The sequence below is a fragment of the Lotus japonicus genome, chromosome 3 (assembly GCF_012489685.1).
Source record: "Lotus japonicus ecotype B-129 chromosome 3, LjGifu_v1.2".
NCBI classification, from domain to species: Eukaryota; Viridiplantae; Streptophyta; class Magnoliopsida; order Fabales; family Fabaceae; genus Lotus; species Lotus japonicus.
In genome coordinates, this window is record NC_080043.1 from 15,798,902 (window position 1) to 15,816,745 (window position 17,844).

Below are 17,844 nucleotides of genomic sequence, written 5' to 3' on the forward strand. Positions count from 1 at the left end.
GGTGCCAGAGGATGTGGTGGTCATTTATTTCTTGAGCGCTGACAGTAGGTGCGGTCTATTTCGCTCTCATTTCGGCGGTGGCTGCGGTCGTTTGGGGTGGTATGGCTTCTTCTTTTGAAGTGTGTTCCTCAGTTCTAGCAGTGTGGGTTGTAAGGGTTTTCATGGGTGTGGCTGGTCTTTCTTCTCCAGGCCACTTTTCTAGGGGTGGCGGCTGCTTCGGTGCCTTGGTGTGGCAGTGAGGATACATGGGGTGGTTTTCGCTGGATCCTGCTGGGTTTGAGAGGCTTGGTGTTTTTGCGGTTGCTCGTTGGTTTCGGCGGCGCTCTTTTCTGCTCTTTAGCTTCTAGTTAGGTGAGGCAGCGAAAATCTGATTCGTTGTTGAGCCTGGGCACCGTGGTTTGGGTTTCACCGTCGTTTTGGTGATTGATGGGTTGTTCTTTGATTTGGCGTTTCTCTTGGGGTTTTAGGTGCTCCCTACTACTTTGGTTCGTATTACCTTGAAGATGTTGGACCCCATTTTGCTGGTCACTTTAGTCGCTGTTTCTCTTAGCCGTTGGAGGCCTAGGTTTTTAGCTGCATTTTGGTAGGTTTTGCAGGCGTTATGCTTGTTGGGTTCTTGATTGTTGTGGGTGGGTTTTTGCCGGCATGTTTTTGCGGCCTTGGTTAATGTACCCTTGTTGAGAGGGGTTGGATCTCAACACTTTTTATATCTATATATTTGATCTTTCTAAAAAAAAGTGAAAAAATTATAGCATAGTCGTGCTTCTCTTTTCTCAAGGCGTTGACAAATCCAATCAATTCAATAAAAATAAATAAAAAGTCACTAAAAATTTAAACAGTTATATTTTCTATTAGATTGAAATTGGTGCTTGTTGTGATACCTTAAGTTAGATTAAAGTGTGATACTCAAAATGAGTTGGTTCAATAATAAAGACTTATGCACTAGTTAAAATTTTGATTTTGTTCTATGGTAATAATGCCACGTTCAATTCTTAGGGACGTGGGATTTAAGAGTTGTGTTTTCTGAGCTTTGTTTATTCATAAACCATGACCATTTTACGCGCATCTCCATCACTATCATTCGTTTCCACCACTCGTACATTTTTCATTAAAAATTGAATTTCATGAGATAAAGTTAATTGAAAAATAAAGTAAAATCAAGAGATATATATTTAACTTGAATAACATGATAATAATCTATTCAATTACTTAACACGGGTACCACACCCAAAAATTTTTAAGGTACCACAAATTTGCCATTGGAATAATATAGTTAGATTTAAAAATAGAATAAATCTAATCCAAATTAATGAATTATAAATATATAAGTTTATTCTACATATGTTTTAGCATTCATATTTCTAGATATATTTCCATTCTTATATATTTGTAAATTTGTTATATAATTTATATATTTTATTATAAAATAATATTGATTAAATAAATTTATAACTATTTAAATTTAAATGTTTTAAGTGAAAAAATATTACAGTAATCATTCATAATAGGCTTAATTACAACTTTGGTCCCTAATGTTTACCAATGCCACGATTTTGGTCCCCCGCCTAATTTAATTACATGGATGGTCCCCGACGTTGTAGGTCGTGTGCAACGTTAGCCCTACCGTTTATTTCTTAATGGAGGAGGCTTACGTGTACGTCTAGTTGGAGAGAAAAAGGAGATCTGAGGAGAGAGGGAAGCACGTGAGTATCACGTGACCCTTATCTGAACCCATTATACCCAAACCCCTGACCTCCTGGAGCCCCCGTCATCATCATGCACTGCAGCCACCCCTTGACGCTCACTAGGGCCGCGAACCCTAGCAAAGCCCTCCGTCATCGTACTTTTTAGGAAGTATATTATTTATGTTGTAATTTATTGTTAATATGTTTGATGCTATAAAATAGTTGTCAATCTATTTATTATACATTACATATTTGAAGATTTATATACTATGATTTAATAAATAAATGAAAAATAAAATAAAATAACATATTTAACGGAAACCAATTTAGATTAATTGGATTGAATTTGATTTAAATTTATAATTAAATCGATTTAATGGTAAAATAAGTAAACGGAAGAAATCTTATTAAACATTTTTTTCCACAAAAGTGATTTTGTATTCTTGAACACACATATGATAGTGGCAAAATTAAAAGCACCTATCAATGTTCGATGAAAACAACAAGGATAAAACAAAGAAGAAAAAAAGGAAGACTAGTTTATTAATAGTTTATTATTATTGGTATCTAATGTGGAGACGATATCTTATTAATTACTAGATTCATAGTAATTTTTGAAAGTCTTCTTCTTACATGACCATATCATCAAAATTTCTTGAACACCCTTAAATTCGCAATGTTAACAAAAAGGAAGCTTTAACGTAGTTGTTCATCACTTCGTCTCTAAGCAAGTGGTTGGTGGTTCGATTTTGAACTCTTGTGATGAAAAATATTTGTTGGCCAACCTCTTATTTCTTAGTGTGCTAACAGTGGGGTGAGAGACTAGTCTCACGACAATCAAATGTGGAGATACCTTGGTTAACACCAAAAAAAAGTTAATAAGAGGATTTGAAAATTGGACTGGTTATTAAAATGATTGAGACATTAATTCAGGATTTAACGACCCAACCATGGCCGAGACGGAAGTAATTAAAGAATATTTTAATTTTTTTCTTATAAGTAGTATATCAAGATAGTGATGGATATTACCAATGATCTGATAGGAGAATCAGGATTGAACGCCTGCTTTCCTAAGCCGAGATGTATGATTGCTGGGAAAAGCGCAAGAGGCGCTTTGCTTGATCATGGTGGCCCAAAAATAATCTCAGCAGAGGTTTCCTAGGCTGAAGTTTCAAGAATATTCATTGACCCGAGAAGTTTTATGGACATAATGTTCTACAAGTGCTTTAAAGTGTTCAGTTACTAAAATAATGATATGACTGGCTTCGTCGTGGAGCTTAGAGGTTTTTTGGAAACATAATCGCGACCGAAGGATATTTCAAAACCGCGATGACAGTTGTCAAGGGAAAATTGAGAAAACTCCTTAAGGTTAACTTCATAGTGAAAGAATCACATTCGACATACAATGTTCTGCTCGGGCGCTCATTGTTGAGAAACCTTAAAGCTTTAATCTCTTTCAGAGAGAGACTGTCAAGGCTCGGTAGTAAGAGAGAGCATGAGAATGTTCCACTAGGAAACAAGGAAATGACTCGAAACCGTGGAAATGATATTCAACGGGCGGACAGAAGGGGAATTTCTGATAAGAAATCTCATTCCGTTGGGAACTTTTGGAGGCATTTTGCTCGAATAATTGGAAAATTCGTGTGACCTAAGGGTCGTAAGCAAGACCCGCTAATACGATTTTTATATTATGTTGTGTAGTTTTTTTTTATTACAATTATTTCCTTAATGAAGTTACCTGTAGCTGACACAAACTCACAAAATTAGGAGCCGGTCTATACAATCGCCTCTAATTTTGGCAATGTAGCGTTCGTCACCTTGCCGCGAGGGTAGCGTTGGCTTAGAGTCGGTTTGACCGACTCTAGAACTTAGAGTTGGCTTCGAGGCTGACTCAACAAGTTAGCTTCGATCATTTTAACACCCACCCTGATGCTAAAGCGGTTGTTGTGTCAGTTTTTGGCCCGTCAGCACATGCTAAAATATTGTGTGTGTATTTTATGAACTAATTTTAAGAAGTCAAGCTATATGACTAACTGCTTGATAATTTGGTAGATTTTGGTTGAGGGAGATAAGTGATTCTAGTGAAAGCTTTACATAAGGATTTGCTTAATAATTTGGTAGATTTTGGTTGAGGGAGATAAGTGATTCTAGTGAAAGCTTTACATAAGGATTCCATAAGGTATCAAATCAGATGCACTAATTAAGTCACGGATCACAGTAAATTACAAACAAAAATAGATACAAACAAGTCAAATCTCGTTTCATGAAAAATCCAGAGAGAACTCACTTGCTTACAGTAATTACTAATTACAAACGAAGTTTCATGTCAAGCCATATAAGTTAATTAAACCTCATCACTGAGTTCTTCACCTGCTGAGGAGAGGAAACCAACGTTCTTGGAAGGAAGATTGGTAAGAAACCAAGAAAAGCAGAAGAACAAGGAACAAGCCCACACCCCAAGGAGTTCCACCTGCTCTGTGAAGAGAATCTTTCTCCGGCAACGGAATCAGGGAAGACAAGACTCCTCCATCTCCATAGTTGCAAACGAAGTGGACGACCAGCAGAAGAACCAGTGGGGAAACCATTAGGACCAGCTTCATTTGGTCCATGATGCTTTCCATTATTGGCTCGTAGTTTGAGTACCATGAGAAACCAAGGAACGTGAACAGAGTAAGTAGGAAGAAACAGAGGTGAAGGGGAAAAGCAGGTTCTGAGTTTTGAGCCATTTACTTTGCTTTTGCTTTGGATCCTGAAACAATTATGGAACCTTGTTTTGTAGTAGTCGTAGTAGTGGATTGTTTGTGGGAGAAAACTTTGCTGAAAAGGAGGCTTTAAATAGAGATAATCCTGTGGTGATTAACTTTTGTATAAAATTAGGGGTGATGGTTAAGTAAGCGGAAATTTACCACATCAAATAAAATTAGCGGTCTCTAATTAAAAGATGCAGTGCCAATACATCTTAGTTGGTAATGATGAATCACTTCCTCTTTCAAAAAAGTTAAGTGTTCAATTCTCACTACTGATATGAGGACTGTGTTGGTAAGTGATTTATAAGTAAGAATTTTTCACTCAGGGGCTGCTGCTGAACTTATTCTAATTTAATAAGAGATCTCTATGTCTTGAAGAAGACTCAAACCTCCATGCTCTATAGCATGAGATTTTGAGTCTCATATATGATCGAAAATGGAATTGCTAAGACATGGGAGAATATCATACAAGATACTTAAATTAAAAATGAAAATCGCCCCATTTTACACTTCATTCTTGTTTATAATAAACACTTCATTCTTGTTTATATTCCTTTTACATATATCACATAATTAATCACTATCTTTCTTTTTTTCATTTTCACTTAAATATGGGATGTGTATTATCATTTTCCTTTCTGTTTAATTTCAGCCTTAGGTTTGAACTTTTTTCTTTTTATGTTTTATGACTTTTTAGTTTTGTTTTATAGCCAAAGGGTTCTGCTTTCTCAAAACCCAACGCTGGGTTTTGCAGAAAATATGCTAAGGGTCGGCGAGAGTTTTTTATGGTTGAGGTTTCATCCATAGAAAGCTAGCAAATGACAATCTGCCACGTGCCACCGTCCAGGGACCAATACTGAAATTATTATATTTCCTGCATTGCAAAATGATTCGATTTTTATAATGTGTATGATAAAGAAAGGGAAAAGTATGACTCAGACCAGATTTTGAAAGTTGTGCATACCTAACATAACTAAATTGATTTTTATATTATGGGGATGGTAATTGCGTGTTTCAACAACACTTATCAGAATTCAACTTCCATTGAACATGGTAAAAAATGATTTTAAATTACAATAATCTATCTTTGAATATATTTATTCGAAAACTTATTTTTATAAGATAATGTTGTGCCATTTAGTTATATAATGTCACCTTGCAAATAGTAGCAGCTGGTAGAATTTGTAAATAGAACTGATTTTGGAGTTATAATTAATTGTAAAAAAACTTTGAAATTGGACAAATTAGAAGGGAAAAACAACTTATTAGACAAAAATGTTATTTCTTATATTTTGAAAGTCAAAATCAATAATATAAGCCATAAAAGTAAATTTGTTTTACAATCGTTTTACTCATCTTTTGAAACAAATAACCAAAATTTTTTTAGCTTTCATTCTATTAAATTCTTAAAACACTTCTCCGTTTATTCTTTTTCTTCTATTAAAATTTCTCTTCCATCGCTCCTTTCTCCTCATTTTCACCTCATTTGAATCAAATATACCCTAAAATTTTAATTTTAACACTTATAAATGTGAAACTAGACAGGCTATAATTAAGCTATATATGTAATCCACATATGCTATGGATGAGCATCTTCAATAAAATAGTATAATTGGGAGTGTTATCTGTAACTGGAAAATTTGTCATCTGTGTCACTGTCAATTGAAACTTGATATAGTCATACTTTGGTTCAATTTAATGGAACCAACTAACTTGTCACTAGTCAGGAAAAAAAAAGGAAAAATTCATTCGTCTTGGAAGGGAGGAAATTGGAGGGAGTGGTTGAAAGCAATGACTCTTGTTTTGGCTTATATAATCTGATTAATATCCAATTGTCAAATGTCAACTAAGATAAACTCTATTAATTGTTTAAAAAAATTATAAGCACCACTCAGATTTTCACACATAAAATGGAACTATTTTACCTTAGGTAAAGACAAGTGAGCTCCTCCAAATAAAGTGGGCTCCCACAAAAATAAACACACCTCACTAGATCCTATTATATTCTTCTTTTCTTGCGTCACAAAAAGATGCATACAAATCAATATGGGTGTTATTGGATGGTGTGGCACTTTCCACTATTATTAAGGGTACCCTGCATGTGGCAGCGTAGGATGTCGTAGTTGGAATCATCTACCTTTATATAGCAACATGTACACGCCGAAGGTTGATTCAATAGCTCACTAAAAAAGCAGCATGCAAGTTCATGCACATTCTAAGGTTTAAGTAATTCTTCTCATCATGCATATCGAGGAGGATTTGTAGCTCCTAAGGCTAGCACTTGTTTCAACATTAAACAAAGCAAAAGGATATTGTGACCCCTCTGTAAATCAAAAGATACCCACCTACTAATGGAGAATATTAACAGAGTGTATCTTGCTAGAAATATAATAATATAAAATTTATCATGTGATTCTTATTTAATAATTTAATTTTTAGTATAATTTGATTATATATATATATATCGACAATGGTATATATTGAAATCTATATGATTGGTTTAGAGTTCGATACTTCCTCCTTCTAGTTTTTGAATTAAAGCACATAGTAGATGAGTTTGTGCACGCAAGCTCAACGAAGCGTGAAAGAGTGTTAAAAATGATAATATAAAACTACTCAGGTATCTATTATCAAATAATTTAAGTTTTTGAGATAATTGGTTTTTGACACAACTATTCTTTTCTACCTTGAGATAACTTATGACTATTGTGAGAAATATAATGTAAAATCATTGATGCATGTGACCCTTACTCAAGATTTGTGACACCCTAGTATATAATTACATGTTAATGAGACATTTCTTAGGTACACTCTACCTTCTAACTCTAATCCTTATTTCTCTCAGCCTTGAGGACTTGAGGCATTGGCCGGATATCTTATTGGTACCCACCTGATCAATGGATACGAGAAGATGAGGACCCTTCCACGACTGAGAAGTCCAACAAAGTACCCCTTCCACATTGCCAAACATTCTTAACCAGGTTCGATAATCTCTTACTAGAACATTGGCGTCGTATGTGGAAATTTAATAAACTGTATTCCCATTCATGTAAACTATGGAAAACACAAGAAGGAAACAAATTAATTGTATTCCCTCCCATGGAGGGGAACCTACTTGCTACCATCACAATCAATACGATTCAAGCGACGCATGTCCGACGAGCAACAAACATGAAAGCTCTCATTCTTCTTAGTCACTTGGCTCAAAGACTATAAATCCTTAAACAATATAATGTGTTAGGGAAAACAGTCTCATTGTTTAGTTTTAATGATGGCAAAAGATAAAGTTATAAAAGCTAATGATCTTATGTTATTCAAAGTCTTAATTAGTAATAGGCATGCATGTGAAGATACAAACTACAACATCTATAAGGAAAAGTATCAGATATACATGACTTATATCAACTGTCAAAAGTATGCTTTGTTTAAAATAGAGTTCTCCATATAAAGATACAATTGGTTGAAGAAGTTAATGGAATCCTTTGGACCAACTCATCTACAAGGATCAAGAAATAAATAAATTTACTGAGAACAAAGGATCACAAGAAGTCTCTTGAAGCTACAAGAAGGATATTCTACAAAGGGCTTGCTATGGAACATATTCAAAGTCAAGGTAATATTCAAGAAGAAGCAAAGTATGCCAAATATCATCATCCTCGCTCAAGGAAAGCATTTCTAGTATGCCAAGCTCAGGGATACACAAGCTTACAAGGAAGTGCAAAAGTAAAGGTTCGAAAGCGACAAAGTCATATGTCATCGAATCAAGTACAAGGTTAAATTTTGAGAAGATACATTGGAAGAAGAAGTCATCAACAAAGGAAACATGGTACATGGTGAAGTGTGAAGAATCATCGTCTGATAGAAGAAGAAGAAGAAGAAACATGATTGAAGACCCTAAGGAAATGCTTCAGCATGTTTCACACCTTCCTCTTAGGATCATCACTTTCTTTCTCCTAGGGTTTCTAAGTCCATCTTCAACTTACAAGTCCTAGGGTTCCATTCACTACACTAAAACTCTATTTCTCACTATAAATCCATCAATCTCAACCTGTAAAGGTCATGCCCTAATGATTCCAGATAGCTTGATCATGAAAATCTTCCAGAACCTTCCATCTTGAAGCTACTCGAGAATGTGAAGTGGTGAACCTCCCTCGTCAGACTTCGTCCTCACATTATGGGCTTCCTATCTCGTTCTACAAGTTTCTAGAGTCCTATTCATGACCTCCCTATTCTCAATGGCTCAGCCAGAGTTCCATCTCGAGTGAGAAAGGTTCAAGCTTGTCACTCTCGGTTCCATATCTTTCAGGGCCGGCCTAAAACTACTCTAATCCTTAGTAAAATCATATTATTAGGATTAATAGGTTTGTAATGGAAAAAACACCAAAAAAGTGAGTTCTGTGATTTTACAGTCGACAGCTTGCCGAAGAAGACTATGTTGTGGCGGTGCTCACGGTGGTTGACTCACCGAAGTGCTTCTGGGTGTTGGCTCTTCTTCTCCTTGCTAAGAGGAAGAGAATGGTAGTGATGGGTGGCGTTAGAGTTGTCGGAGATGGCTGGAAACTCCAATTGCAGGTCGAGTTCTTCGCCGGAATCTTCAAACCTTTATCGTTTAACGCTTTTCTTGCCGAAAGCTTCACCAAAGCATTCTAGATTGCTTCCTCTACCTCCCAAGGACTCAATGGAAGAAGAATTATGCACAAATACCAAAGGAAAAGGAAGAATTGAAAAGAAGAAGTTGTGATAGTGGTGGCTTAGGTTTGAGAGAATAAAGGGTTATCCACTCTGCCTTTCTTGGTTCTGACCTTGATAAGTGCCAAATTTACCTGATTTTCTATATTAATTTCGGCACTTATCTGTTCTAAAAGTGTACGTTATCTTTCAAATTATCCCTCAATAAGGTTAATTTAGTAAGTAGATAGTTTTTATATAGATAAATGTAAGATATGTTAGTTTTATCATTTAGACTCTTTGATTTTTATTGTAGGAGAAAAGTCAAGAAGATCCAACCATTTGAAGATCAAAAGGGCTAAAAATATTGAAGTCCGCTTAAGCCAAATGTTTCCTCGCTTAAGCCAAATTACATGGCAGTAGTAGTGGTTCTGGAAGACAATTCGGCTTAAGCGAGAATTGGTCTTTCTTCAGCCAAAGACCTTACCTGAAGGTGAAGAAACTTGCTTGCTTAAGCGACACATTTATTAGCTTAAGCGAAACAGTTGCCCTGTTTTATAAAAGGCTCGACCAGATCAGAATTGAGGATCTATTAACATATTTTGGACCTCTTGGAGAGAAAATTGCAGAGAGAAGGAAGAGAGAAACTTTGGGACCTTTGATCCACCATCCATCGTGCTGGAGACACACCGAGGACGGCATGGGTCGCCGCTTTCACTTTAGTTTCCTCTTGTAAGCTTTGTAAGCAATCCATGGATATGGGTTGCTAAGTTTCTTTGTTGGATTTGGATATAGCCTTTAACTATGATGTGTTCTTCTTGATTTCTATATGTAATATAGTTTCTATCACATGATTCAATGGTTGTCTCTTGTTCTTAATGCTATGTTTTAGTTTGCGCACCTAGAACATTTTGCTTGATTCGGCGTAAGAGCGGAAGCTACAACGTCTAGAGTCCGACCTAGAGTTAACCATCTAATAAATCTAATTGCTAGGAATAGAGTTAGGTTTGTTAGTCCCTTAAACATCTGAACTTAAAGATAACTTAGCTTTTCTATGCATGTGAGGAATCAATGTTTAGGAAAGTAAGTTATAGATATCCACTCATGTGAGGAATCAATGAAGTAGGGTAGAAATGGTGTAGATGAATCATGGATAGGAATGAATATTCATATAGAATCATAGGACACTAATAGTTAAACGGTGAACTCCAATTCCAACAGTTTTCTCTCTTGATATCAATTGTTTTACTCTCGCTTTGTTTAATTTGAATGTGTTTTGGTCACCGAAACAATTATCAACCTTTTGAAAATCTATTGCTTGGGTAATTTTACTAAAGAACGACATTTGTGTTAGCAATTCCCTGCGGATACGACAAAACCCTATGCTATACTACAATTGAATATTGAGGATTTTGAAAGTAGTATCAGTGTAGAAAAATCTTTCAACAGACCTTCGTGCTTGGTTTCTGAAATTCTGATTCACTTTGGACGGATATGCAACACAATGTTCAGGGTATCGTGTAGGACATGCAAACAACAACAAACAAAATTAAACATGCTACGAAGTAAACAAACAATGAAACAAAATAACACAAGGAATTGGTAATCTAGTTCGGTGTAACGTCACCAACGTCTGGAGGGTTTTCACCCAAGAAAGAAAACTCACTATTAATAGTTTAGGAACAACCGGTCTTACAAGAACACTCCTTGTTCATAAGTCGTACAACCTAAACACTACCCAGTGTATTTCTACTTAGTATTCCCCCCCTAAGTATGAGAGCTCATCTCACTTTCTCTCAATCACTCACCATAGTGATTGAATCACAAGTTACAATAAAGATCTAGAGATTTGAAACTCAACTAAATACTAACAACTCAATGCTTATGAATCAAACGACAAGACTTGAGTTGACTACAAGCTTACCAAAAAATAACTTGAGTTAATTACAAAAAGCACAAGATAGACTCACAAAATAAACCCTAATACAATCAACAATCCGTGTAGCAGCTTGGGTTTCTTGCAAAATTAAATAGATGCTCTCCGAGCCTTGATCTTCATCGGACTGAGCATCAACAAGTCCATGTAGAAAAATAGAAACAAATCTTGAAAAGATTTTCTTCCACAAATAACAAAACGGAACCAAATCTTCCAGATTGCTTGGTTCACACATAATTAATCCTATTTCCAAAATAAATTAATTCTTTCAAAAAATACAGAAGATCTGCACAGCTAAAAATGCGTGAGATCACCACAGATCTTCTGACAAAATACATCATGTAATAACGTACAGTAACCAAACAGCAACAAGTTGCACAATGTTCTACCCAATGCTTGAACATTTGGTCACACATTAGACAAACACATGTTGTTTATCACACCAAAGTGCACATTCATGCGAACACACAAACACTGACAAAATGCAGCCAATTACTAAACAAAATACTCAACAGTTTCTGAGGGTCCAAAGGCTTCAAAGAATACCATTTTATAGTCTGAAGGGTGATTAATCTTCAAAACCAAGCTTTTCTCTTAAGCTTGTTGATAACACGGGGTTCTATTGTCCTTTTTCGTAGTATTTGGCATATGTTTTGAAGGTTTATTTAAGTATTTTAGTATTTTTATTGAGTATTCACATTATCTTAATATTTTGATATTCTAATTAGTTTTATTATCTTCTTATAGTTTTATGTTATTTCTATGAGTTTTATAGGACTTAGGTTGTTATTTTGAGACTTGAAAAGTTCACTAGGGTAATTATCCTTATTTCATCCTTTATTAATTATTATATGTTTTATTTTATGAAGAAATAAAGGAAAAGAGGAGAAAATCAAGGCAAGATAAGCAAGATTCAGAAGTGCACCAAATCTGGAAACTTCAGCATGAAGCTCGTGCCGTTTTAGCCTAAAAACCGTGCTGTAGAGCGACATAAACCAATGCTGAAAATTTTAGCATGAAGTAGCACGAGTTCTGCTTGGAAATTGATGCTATTGCATGACAGAAGCCGTTGATGGAATTTCTAGCATGAGAGTAGCACGAATTTTGCCTGTAATTCGTGCTATGGCACAGTCACGAATCTATTATTATTTAAACGTGTTTAGTTTCAACCCTAAGGATACTTTTTCACGTTAGAACTTGGAGAGCTGCGTTTTTGGGTTTTTGCTTAGAGCTTACTTGGTTCTTTGTCAAGATTTTGAGGTTTGGCTTGAATTTTGATTTGTTTCCATGACTATGTCAGGCTAAACTCCCTTTGTGTTAGGGTGATTGATCTAGTTTTCTTTCAAGTTATGTTTTGAACCAAGTTTCAGTTATGATTATGGATTCTATTTTATGTCTTGAATTTCTCCTCTGTTTTAATTGAAACTTTCTATTGCAATAGTTTGTCATACTATTTTCTATGCAATTGGAAAATTGGTAGAATTTAGGGATTTGGGGAGAAGTTGAGCAAGGGTCTGTGCACCTTAGGAATAAGGGTAACGAATTGCTTGTGTTTGCCTGAATTGAATTGAACTTCATCTCTAATTAATTAGGATTAGGTACTAAGGAATTAGCTATCCCTAATTAATTGGAAGGGACACTTATGCAAGGAATTGATAAGTGGACAATTAGGTTTAGCACCTTGATAATCTATTGAATTCATAATTATAACTATTTGGGAAGATACATAGGGAGAAAGTTAACGAAATCAGGATCTCTAGCGCGCTTTTAAATGGAATTCACTTCAACCGTGTTATTTGCTTTCTTTTATTTTATTGCAGTTAAGTTTCATACCAACAATCATTCATCTCTCTATTTTTATTTTTATTATCACGTCCTTTCATTCTAAGTTTAGTTAATTTAGAGTATAAACTACGCAATCTCTGTGGTTCGATCTTTTATTACTTCGAGCAATCTGTACACTTGCAGATTCGCTATCAAGTTTTTGGCGCCGTTGCCGGGGATTGTGTTTAGTTTATTCTTTAATTTTTCTGAATTTATTTGTTAGGACTTTTACTTTAATTCTCTTGTGCGGGTATTACTAACTTCTGTTTGTTAGTGCATGCGAGGTACAATCAGTCCTGAATATTTGTTGTTTGATCAAGAAATTGAAAGAACTTGTCGATCCAATCGTGCACGGCAAAGGAAGAAGAAGAGTCAAGCCAAAGCAACCGCTGCAATGGCAGAAGCACAAGATGAAGCAAGAAATCGAGCTGAGTATGAAGCGAGAGTGGAAGCTGAAGTTGAAGCTCGGATCCTTCGCCAGAAAGAAGAAGACGTTGAACGTGAAGCTCAGAGACCATTGAGGGAAATCACTGCCCCTCGTATGAGCTATACATATGAGGGCAGCGTTATCCTTCCAGTAGACATACCAGACAACTTTCAGATTCCACATCATTATATTCAGTTGGTGAGCCAGCATCAGTTTGGAGGTAAAGCTACTGAGGATCCGCATGCTCACATGACAGATTCACCAGACATTGTGAGTCTCTGAAAAGGCGTGAAGTCAGCTTGGATACAGTCCGGATGATTCTTTTTCACTACACTTTGAAGGATGCTGCAGAAGATTGGTTGAGGTCACAACCCCCTAACAGCATTCGAACATGGGAGGACTTGGCGGAAAAATTTATCGCCAAATTCTTTCCATCCACACGCATCAGAAAGGCGAAGCAGGAAATTTATGCATTTAAACATAGCAAATCTGAAAATTTGTATGAGGCTTGGGAGCGGTTCCAAGAACTTCTGAGGAAGTGTCCAGGTCATAATATTTCTACTGGTGAACAAGTGGACAAATTCTACTCATCATTGCGTGAGTACGCAAGAGGTATGTTGGACGCAGCAGCTAATAGTGCATTTGATTCATTGCCTGCACACAAAGCTCTTGAGATCATCGACAATTTGGCCACTAGATCTTCACAGTCAGATTATGATAGAGAGAACCGGGAAAGTGTGCACGAAGTTGGAACAAATGATGATGTTCTCGCCTCCAACAGGAAGTTGTCACAAAAGATGGATGCAATAGTACAACGTTTGGATGATCGCAAACTGAGTGCCGAAGATGCTGCATTTGATGAGGAAGTGAAGGCAATGGGTAATCCTCAAAACAACCCTTACTCAAATACTTATAATCCGGGTTGGAGGAATCACCCTAACTTTCTATGGAGAGATCAAGACAAGTCTGGAAATTCAAGGGAGTACTCTAATCAAAGGACTTATGGTCAAGATCAGAAACCTCAACCCTCTCTAGAGCAAGAAAGTGGGAAGAAGAGCCTAGAAGAAATTGTGGGAGAACTGGTCCAAGCTACTAGCAAGCTTCAGGTGTCCACAGATAGCTTCATAAATGAGTCTAGAAATAACTTCAAAAACCAGGAGGCTTCAATAAAAAATATGGAGAATCAGGTCGGTCAAATTTGCAAACAATTATCTGAGAGACCTCCAGGTATGTTTTCTAGTAACACTATGCCTAGTCCTAGGGAGAATATTTATGTTGTTACTCTAAGAAGTGGAAAAGTTATGCATGAAATTGAAAATAAAAAAATCGGTGGAAAGAATAAGATTGAGGCTGGAAATAAAAGTGAATTTGAAGTGATAAGTAAGGAAAAAGAACAGAGTGAAGATAGGTTAGTGAAAGAGAGAAAAGTAGATTTAGAAAATAATAAGTTTACAAAAGTTCATTTTCCCCCTTTCCCCACTAACATAGCAAAGAGGAGGTTGGAGAAGCAATTCTCCAAGTTTATTTCTATGTTTAAAAAGTTACGTGTAGACCTCCCATTCTCTGAAGTTTTAGAAAAGATGCCTCAATATGCCAAGTTCATGAAGGAGATACTCTCTAAGAAAAGGAGCTTGAGTGAAGAGAATGATATCGTTGAGCTGACTGAGGAGTGTAGCGCTATTTTGCAAAGGAAGCTTCCACCCAAACGAAAGGATCCAGGTAGTTTCACTCTACCTGTTAACTTTGGGGCTTCAAAGGAAGTGAGAGTTTTATGTGATTTAGGGGCAAGCGTCAACTTAATGCCCCTATCAATGTTCGAGCGACTTAATGTTGGAGAGCTGAAGCCAACAATGATGATGCTTCAACTAGCAGACCGCTCCATGGTGACTCCTTGGGGAGTTGTTGAAGATGTGCTAGTGAGAGTATGAGAGTTTGAGTTCCCGGTAGATTTTGTGATAATTGATATGGACGAGGACTCTAAAATACCATTGATTCTGGGAAGACCGTTCCTAGCCACTTCACAAGCGAAAATAAATGTGGGAAAAGGAACAATATCTTTAAGGGTAGCTGATGAGAAAATCATTTTCACCATATTTGACCTGAAGCCAAAGCAAGTTGAGAAGAATGATGCATTCTTGGTGGAGATGATGGACGAGTGGAGTGATGAGAAGTTGAAACAGTTCTTCTTCACAGAAAAAACTAGAGCAATAATTAAGAAGGAGAAGAACCAAAGAAATCAAGCTGAATCAGTTCATTTTGCAAGCGTTGTGGCCAACATGGAGCAGAAAGAGGAGAAAGCGAAAGGAGAGTACTTCATATGGAAGCCAAAACCTAAGAAAGATGAGAAACCTCCCATCCCTTTTAACTCTAAATTGAATAATTGTGTTCATGTTTTCGAGATTGCTTGCAAGAACATGGTGAAAATGTGTGCTGAGTTTAAGGATCCTGGAAGTGCAATGCACTATGGGGTAAACCCCGGATAGAAATTCTTAGTCCAGAAGAGTCTAACAAAGACTATAAAATTGTGCTCCTTGGGAGACAACCCAAGTGGTAGTTTTAGTTTTATTCCTTTAGTTATAATTTTATCTTTTTTTTTCTTTCTTAGTATTAATGATATTTCTACCTGTGTTTCCGGTTATGTACTGTTAGTTAAAAAAAATTGAAAAAATTGAAAAAGAAAGTGAATTTAAGAGTGCAAAGTTTGCTTCTGGAATTTATAGCATGGAGTTGTGTCATATTACCGTGCGGTTGCATGACAATCATCAATTCTGTTTTTTATAGCATGAAAAGGATATGGATTTGGTGCTAAAATTGTTTGGGCCACGCTGGTGTTGTTAGTTAAAAAAGAAAAAAAGAAAAAAAGAAAAAAGAAAAAAAATAACTTATATCCTTTTGTTTTACAAGCCAGTAGCTGGCTTATTTTGAGGACATATGTTATTGGTACAAAGAGTATATCTTTAAAACATAACAAATCTGCATTGCGTTTTTGAAAAAAAATAAAAATAAAATAAAATCTTTACTAATTTAGATTCAATTCAAAACAGAAAGTCAGCACCGTTTTGTTTTTAAAAAAATATATATAAAAATTTCAGGAAAAAGTAGAAAATTTCAAAAAAAAAAAAATTATAAATTAAAAAACAAAAAGATTTTCTTTTTTAGTTTGAGTTTTTATTTTATTTTGAGTCATAGTGTCTCATTGAATTATTTTGAGTTATATTGTGGTGTTTTAATTTGTGTGCTCATGTTTACAAGGACTAGATGATTTACAGGAATTAATATGAGCTGGAGGGTCCAGCTGACTGAGTCTTGGTGCTATCACTTTTTGCACCCATATTGAGTACAGGGAGTTTTACTGAACCACTCATCTCTCATTTAATTTCATGATTATGCATTTAGTTATTTAGTTGCACACACTAGTTTCGCACATGCTTTTACTCCTTAGTCATTTCACCTTTGTATTTGACTATTCAAGTGATTTCAATTCTGAATCTATGCCTTATTTTTTATGGAAATTGTGATACACATGCGCAGTTAATGTATTGGACATGACATATTATTGAGAGAAGTAAGTGAATTTTAGGACTGAGGGGTGTTTTCAATGGATATTGTGATAGCAGTTCATTGGGGTTTATCTCTTTACCCCTTGTTTTTGTTGAGTGATGAGTGATCTCTGATGATTCCTGACTTGCTTGCACATGTTTGGTTCTGTTTTGAAATGCATGTCGGTTTGATATTGTTATGCTTGTGATTTGTTAAGAGATTATTAGGCATTCTTGATGGCCTTCAGACTTTGTTTCAGTTATTCCTTAGTTGCCCAAGTTGAGCCTAAATGTGAATTTTCTTGGTCCCTAACTTTGGAAATATTTGTGAACTGTTAAGTGATCTGAATTATGAATGGAGCAACAAAAAAATTATGTGAATAGGTTCCCACTCTCTCCTAGTGTGCATTTAAAATGAAGCAAAGTGCTTGAAAAAAAAATGATGAAAAATGAAAAGAAAGAAAAATAATGAAAAAAAAAAAGTTTGCAAATCAAAAGAGGAGAAGAGAGAGAGAACCTTGAGTACTTTAAATGAATGCTCTGGATTGAAAGAACAAATAGATCACTTAACTGTCTGTTTGTGTAGCCTTGCTTTATCCTTTTCCTATCCTACCTAAAGTTACACCTTGGCCAAGTTACAACCTGTGAGAATCTCTTTCTTGTTGCATAGCAAGACACTGTCTGATCTTGATTTGATTGATTATCAGAACCGAAGCATAGTGTTTGTACTGTCAGATGCACTAAATAATTGACGATTGATGATTAAATTTGTGAGTTTTGATGTGAACTTTGAATCTCATTGTCCTATTGATTTCACTTTCTCTGAACTGAATTCCTTGTTTCTCTTAGCCAGTATGCGCATGAACTAATATTTCTTTGTTGGATGTGTATCTTGTGTTTTAAAAGTGTTGGCAATTGATTTGGAATTGATTTGTTCTGTGCTTGAGGACAAGCTTGCTTAAGTTTACGCTTGAGGACAAGCTGTCGTTTAGTATAGGGGTGTGATAACACGGGGTTC

At 35.8% G+C, this 17,844-nt stretch overlaps 2 protein-coding genes across 2 annotated transcripts; one reads left to right on the forward strand and one right to left on the reverse strand.

Moving 5' to 3' along the window:
• Positions 1-3,865: 3,865 nt before the first annotated feature.
• On the reverse strand, positions 3,866-4,497 carry LOC130749751 (uncharacterized). Its single transcript, XM_057603124.1, has one exon. It carries the CDS (start codon positions 4,409-4,411, stop codon positions 4,052-4,054), a length of 360 nt encoding a protein of 119 aa, XP_057459107.1. The 5' UTR covers positions 4,412-4,497; the 3' UTR covers positions 3,866-4,051.
• Positions 4,498-13,601: 9,104 nt separating this feature from the next.
• Positions 13,602-15,215, forward strand: LOC130743668 (uncharacterized). The gene is made up of 2 exons (XM_057595901.1): positions 13,602-14,514; positions 14,839-15,215. The coding sequence occupies exons 1-2, from the start codon at positions 13,602-13,604 to the stop codon at positions 15,213-15,215; spliced, it is 1,290 nt and encodes a 429-aa protein (XP_057451884.1).
• Positions 15,216-17,844: the final 2,629 nt, after the last annotated feature.

Excerpts from the sequence above, each read along its gene's own strand:
- LOC130743668 (XM_057595901.1), top strand. The coding sequence starts at position 13,602 with ATGATTCTTTTTCACTACACTTTGAAGGATGCTGCAGAAGATTGGTTG. Across the intron at positions 14,515-14,838 it reads ATTATCTGAGAGACCTCCAG|ACCTCCCATTCTCTGAAGTT; the intron begins GTATGTTTTCTA and ends AGTTACGTGTAG.
- LOC130749751 (XM_057603124.1), bottom strand. The coding sequence starts at position 4,411 with ATGGCTCAAAACTCAGAACCTGCTTTTCCCCTTCACCTCTGTTTCTTC.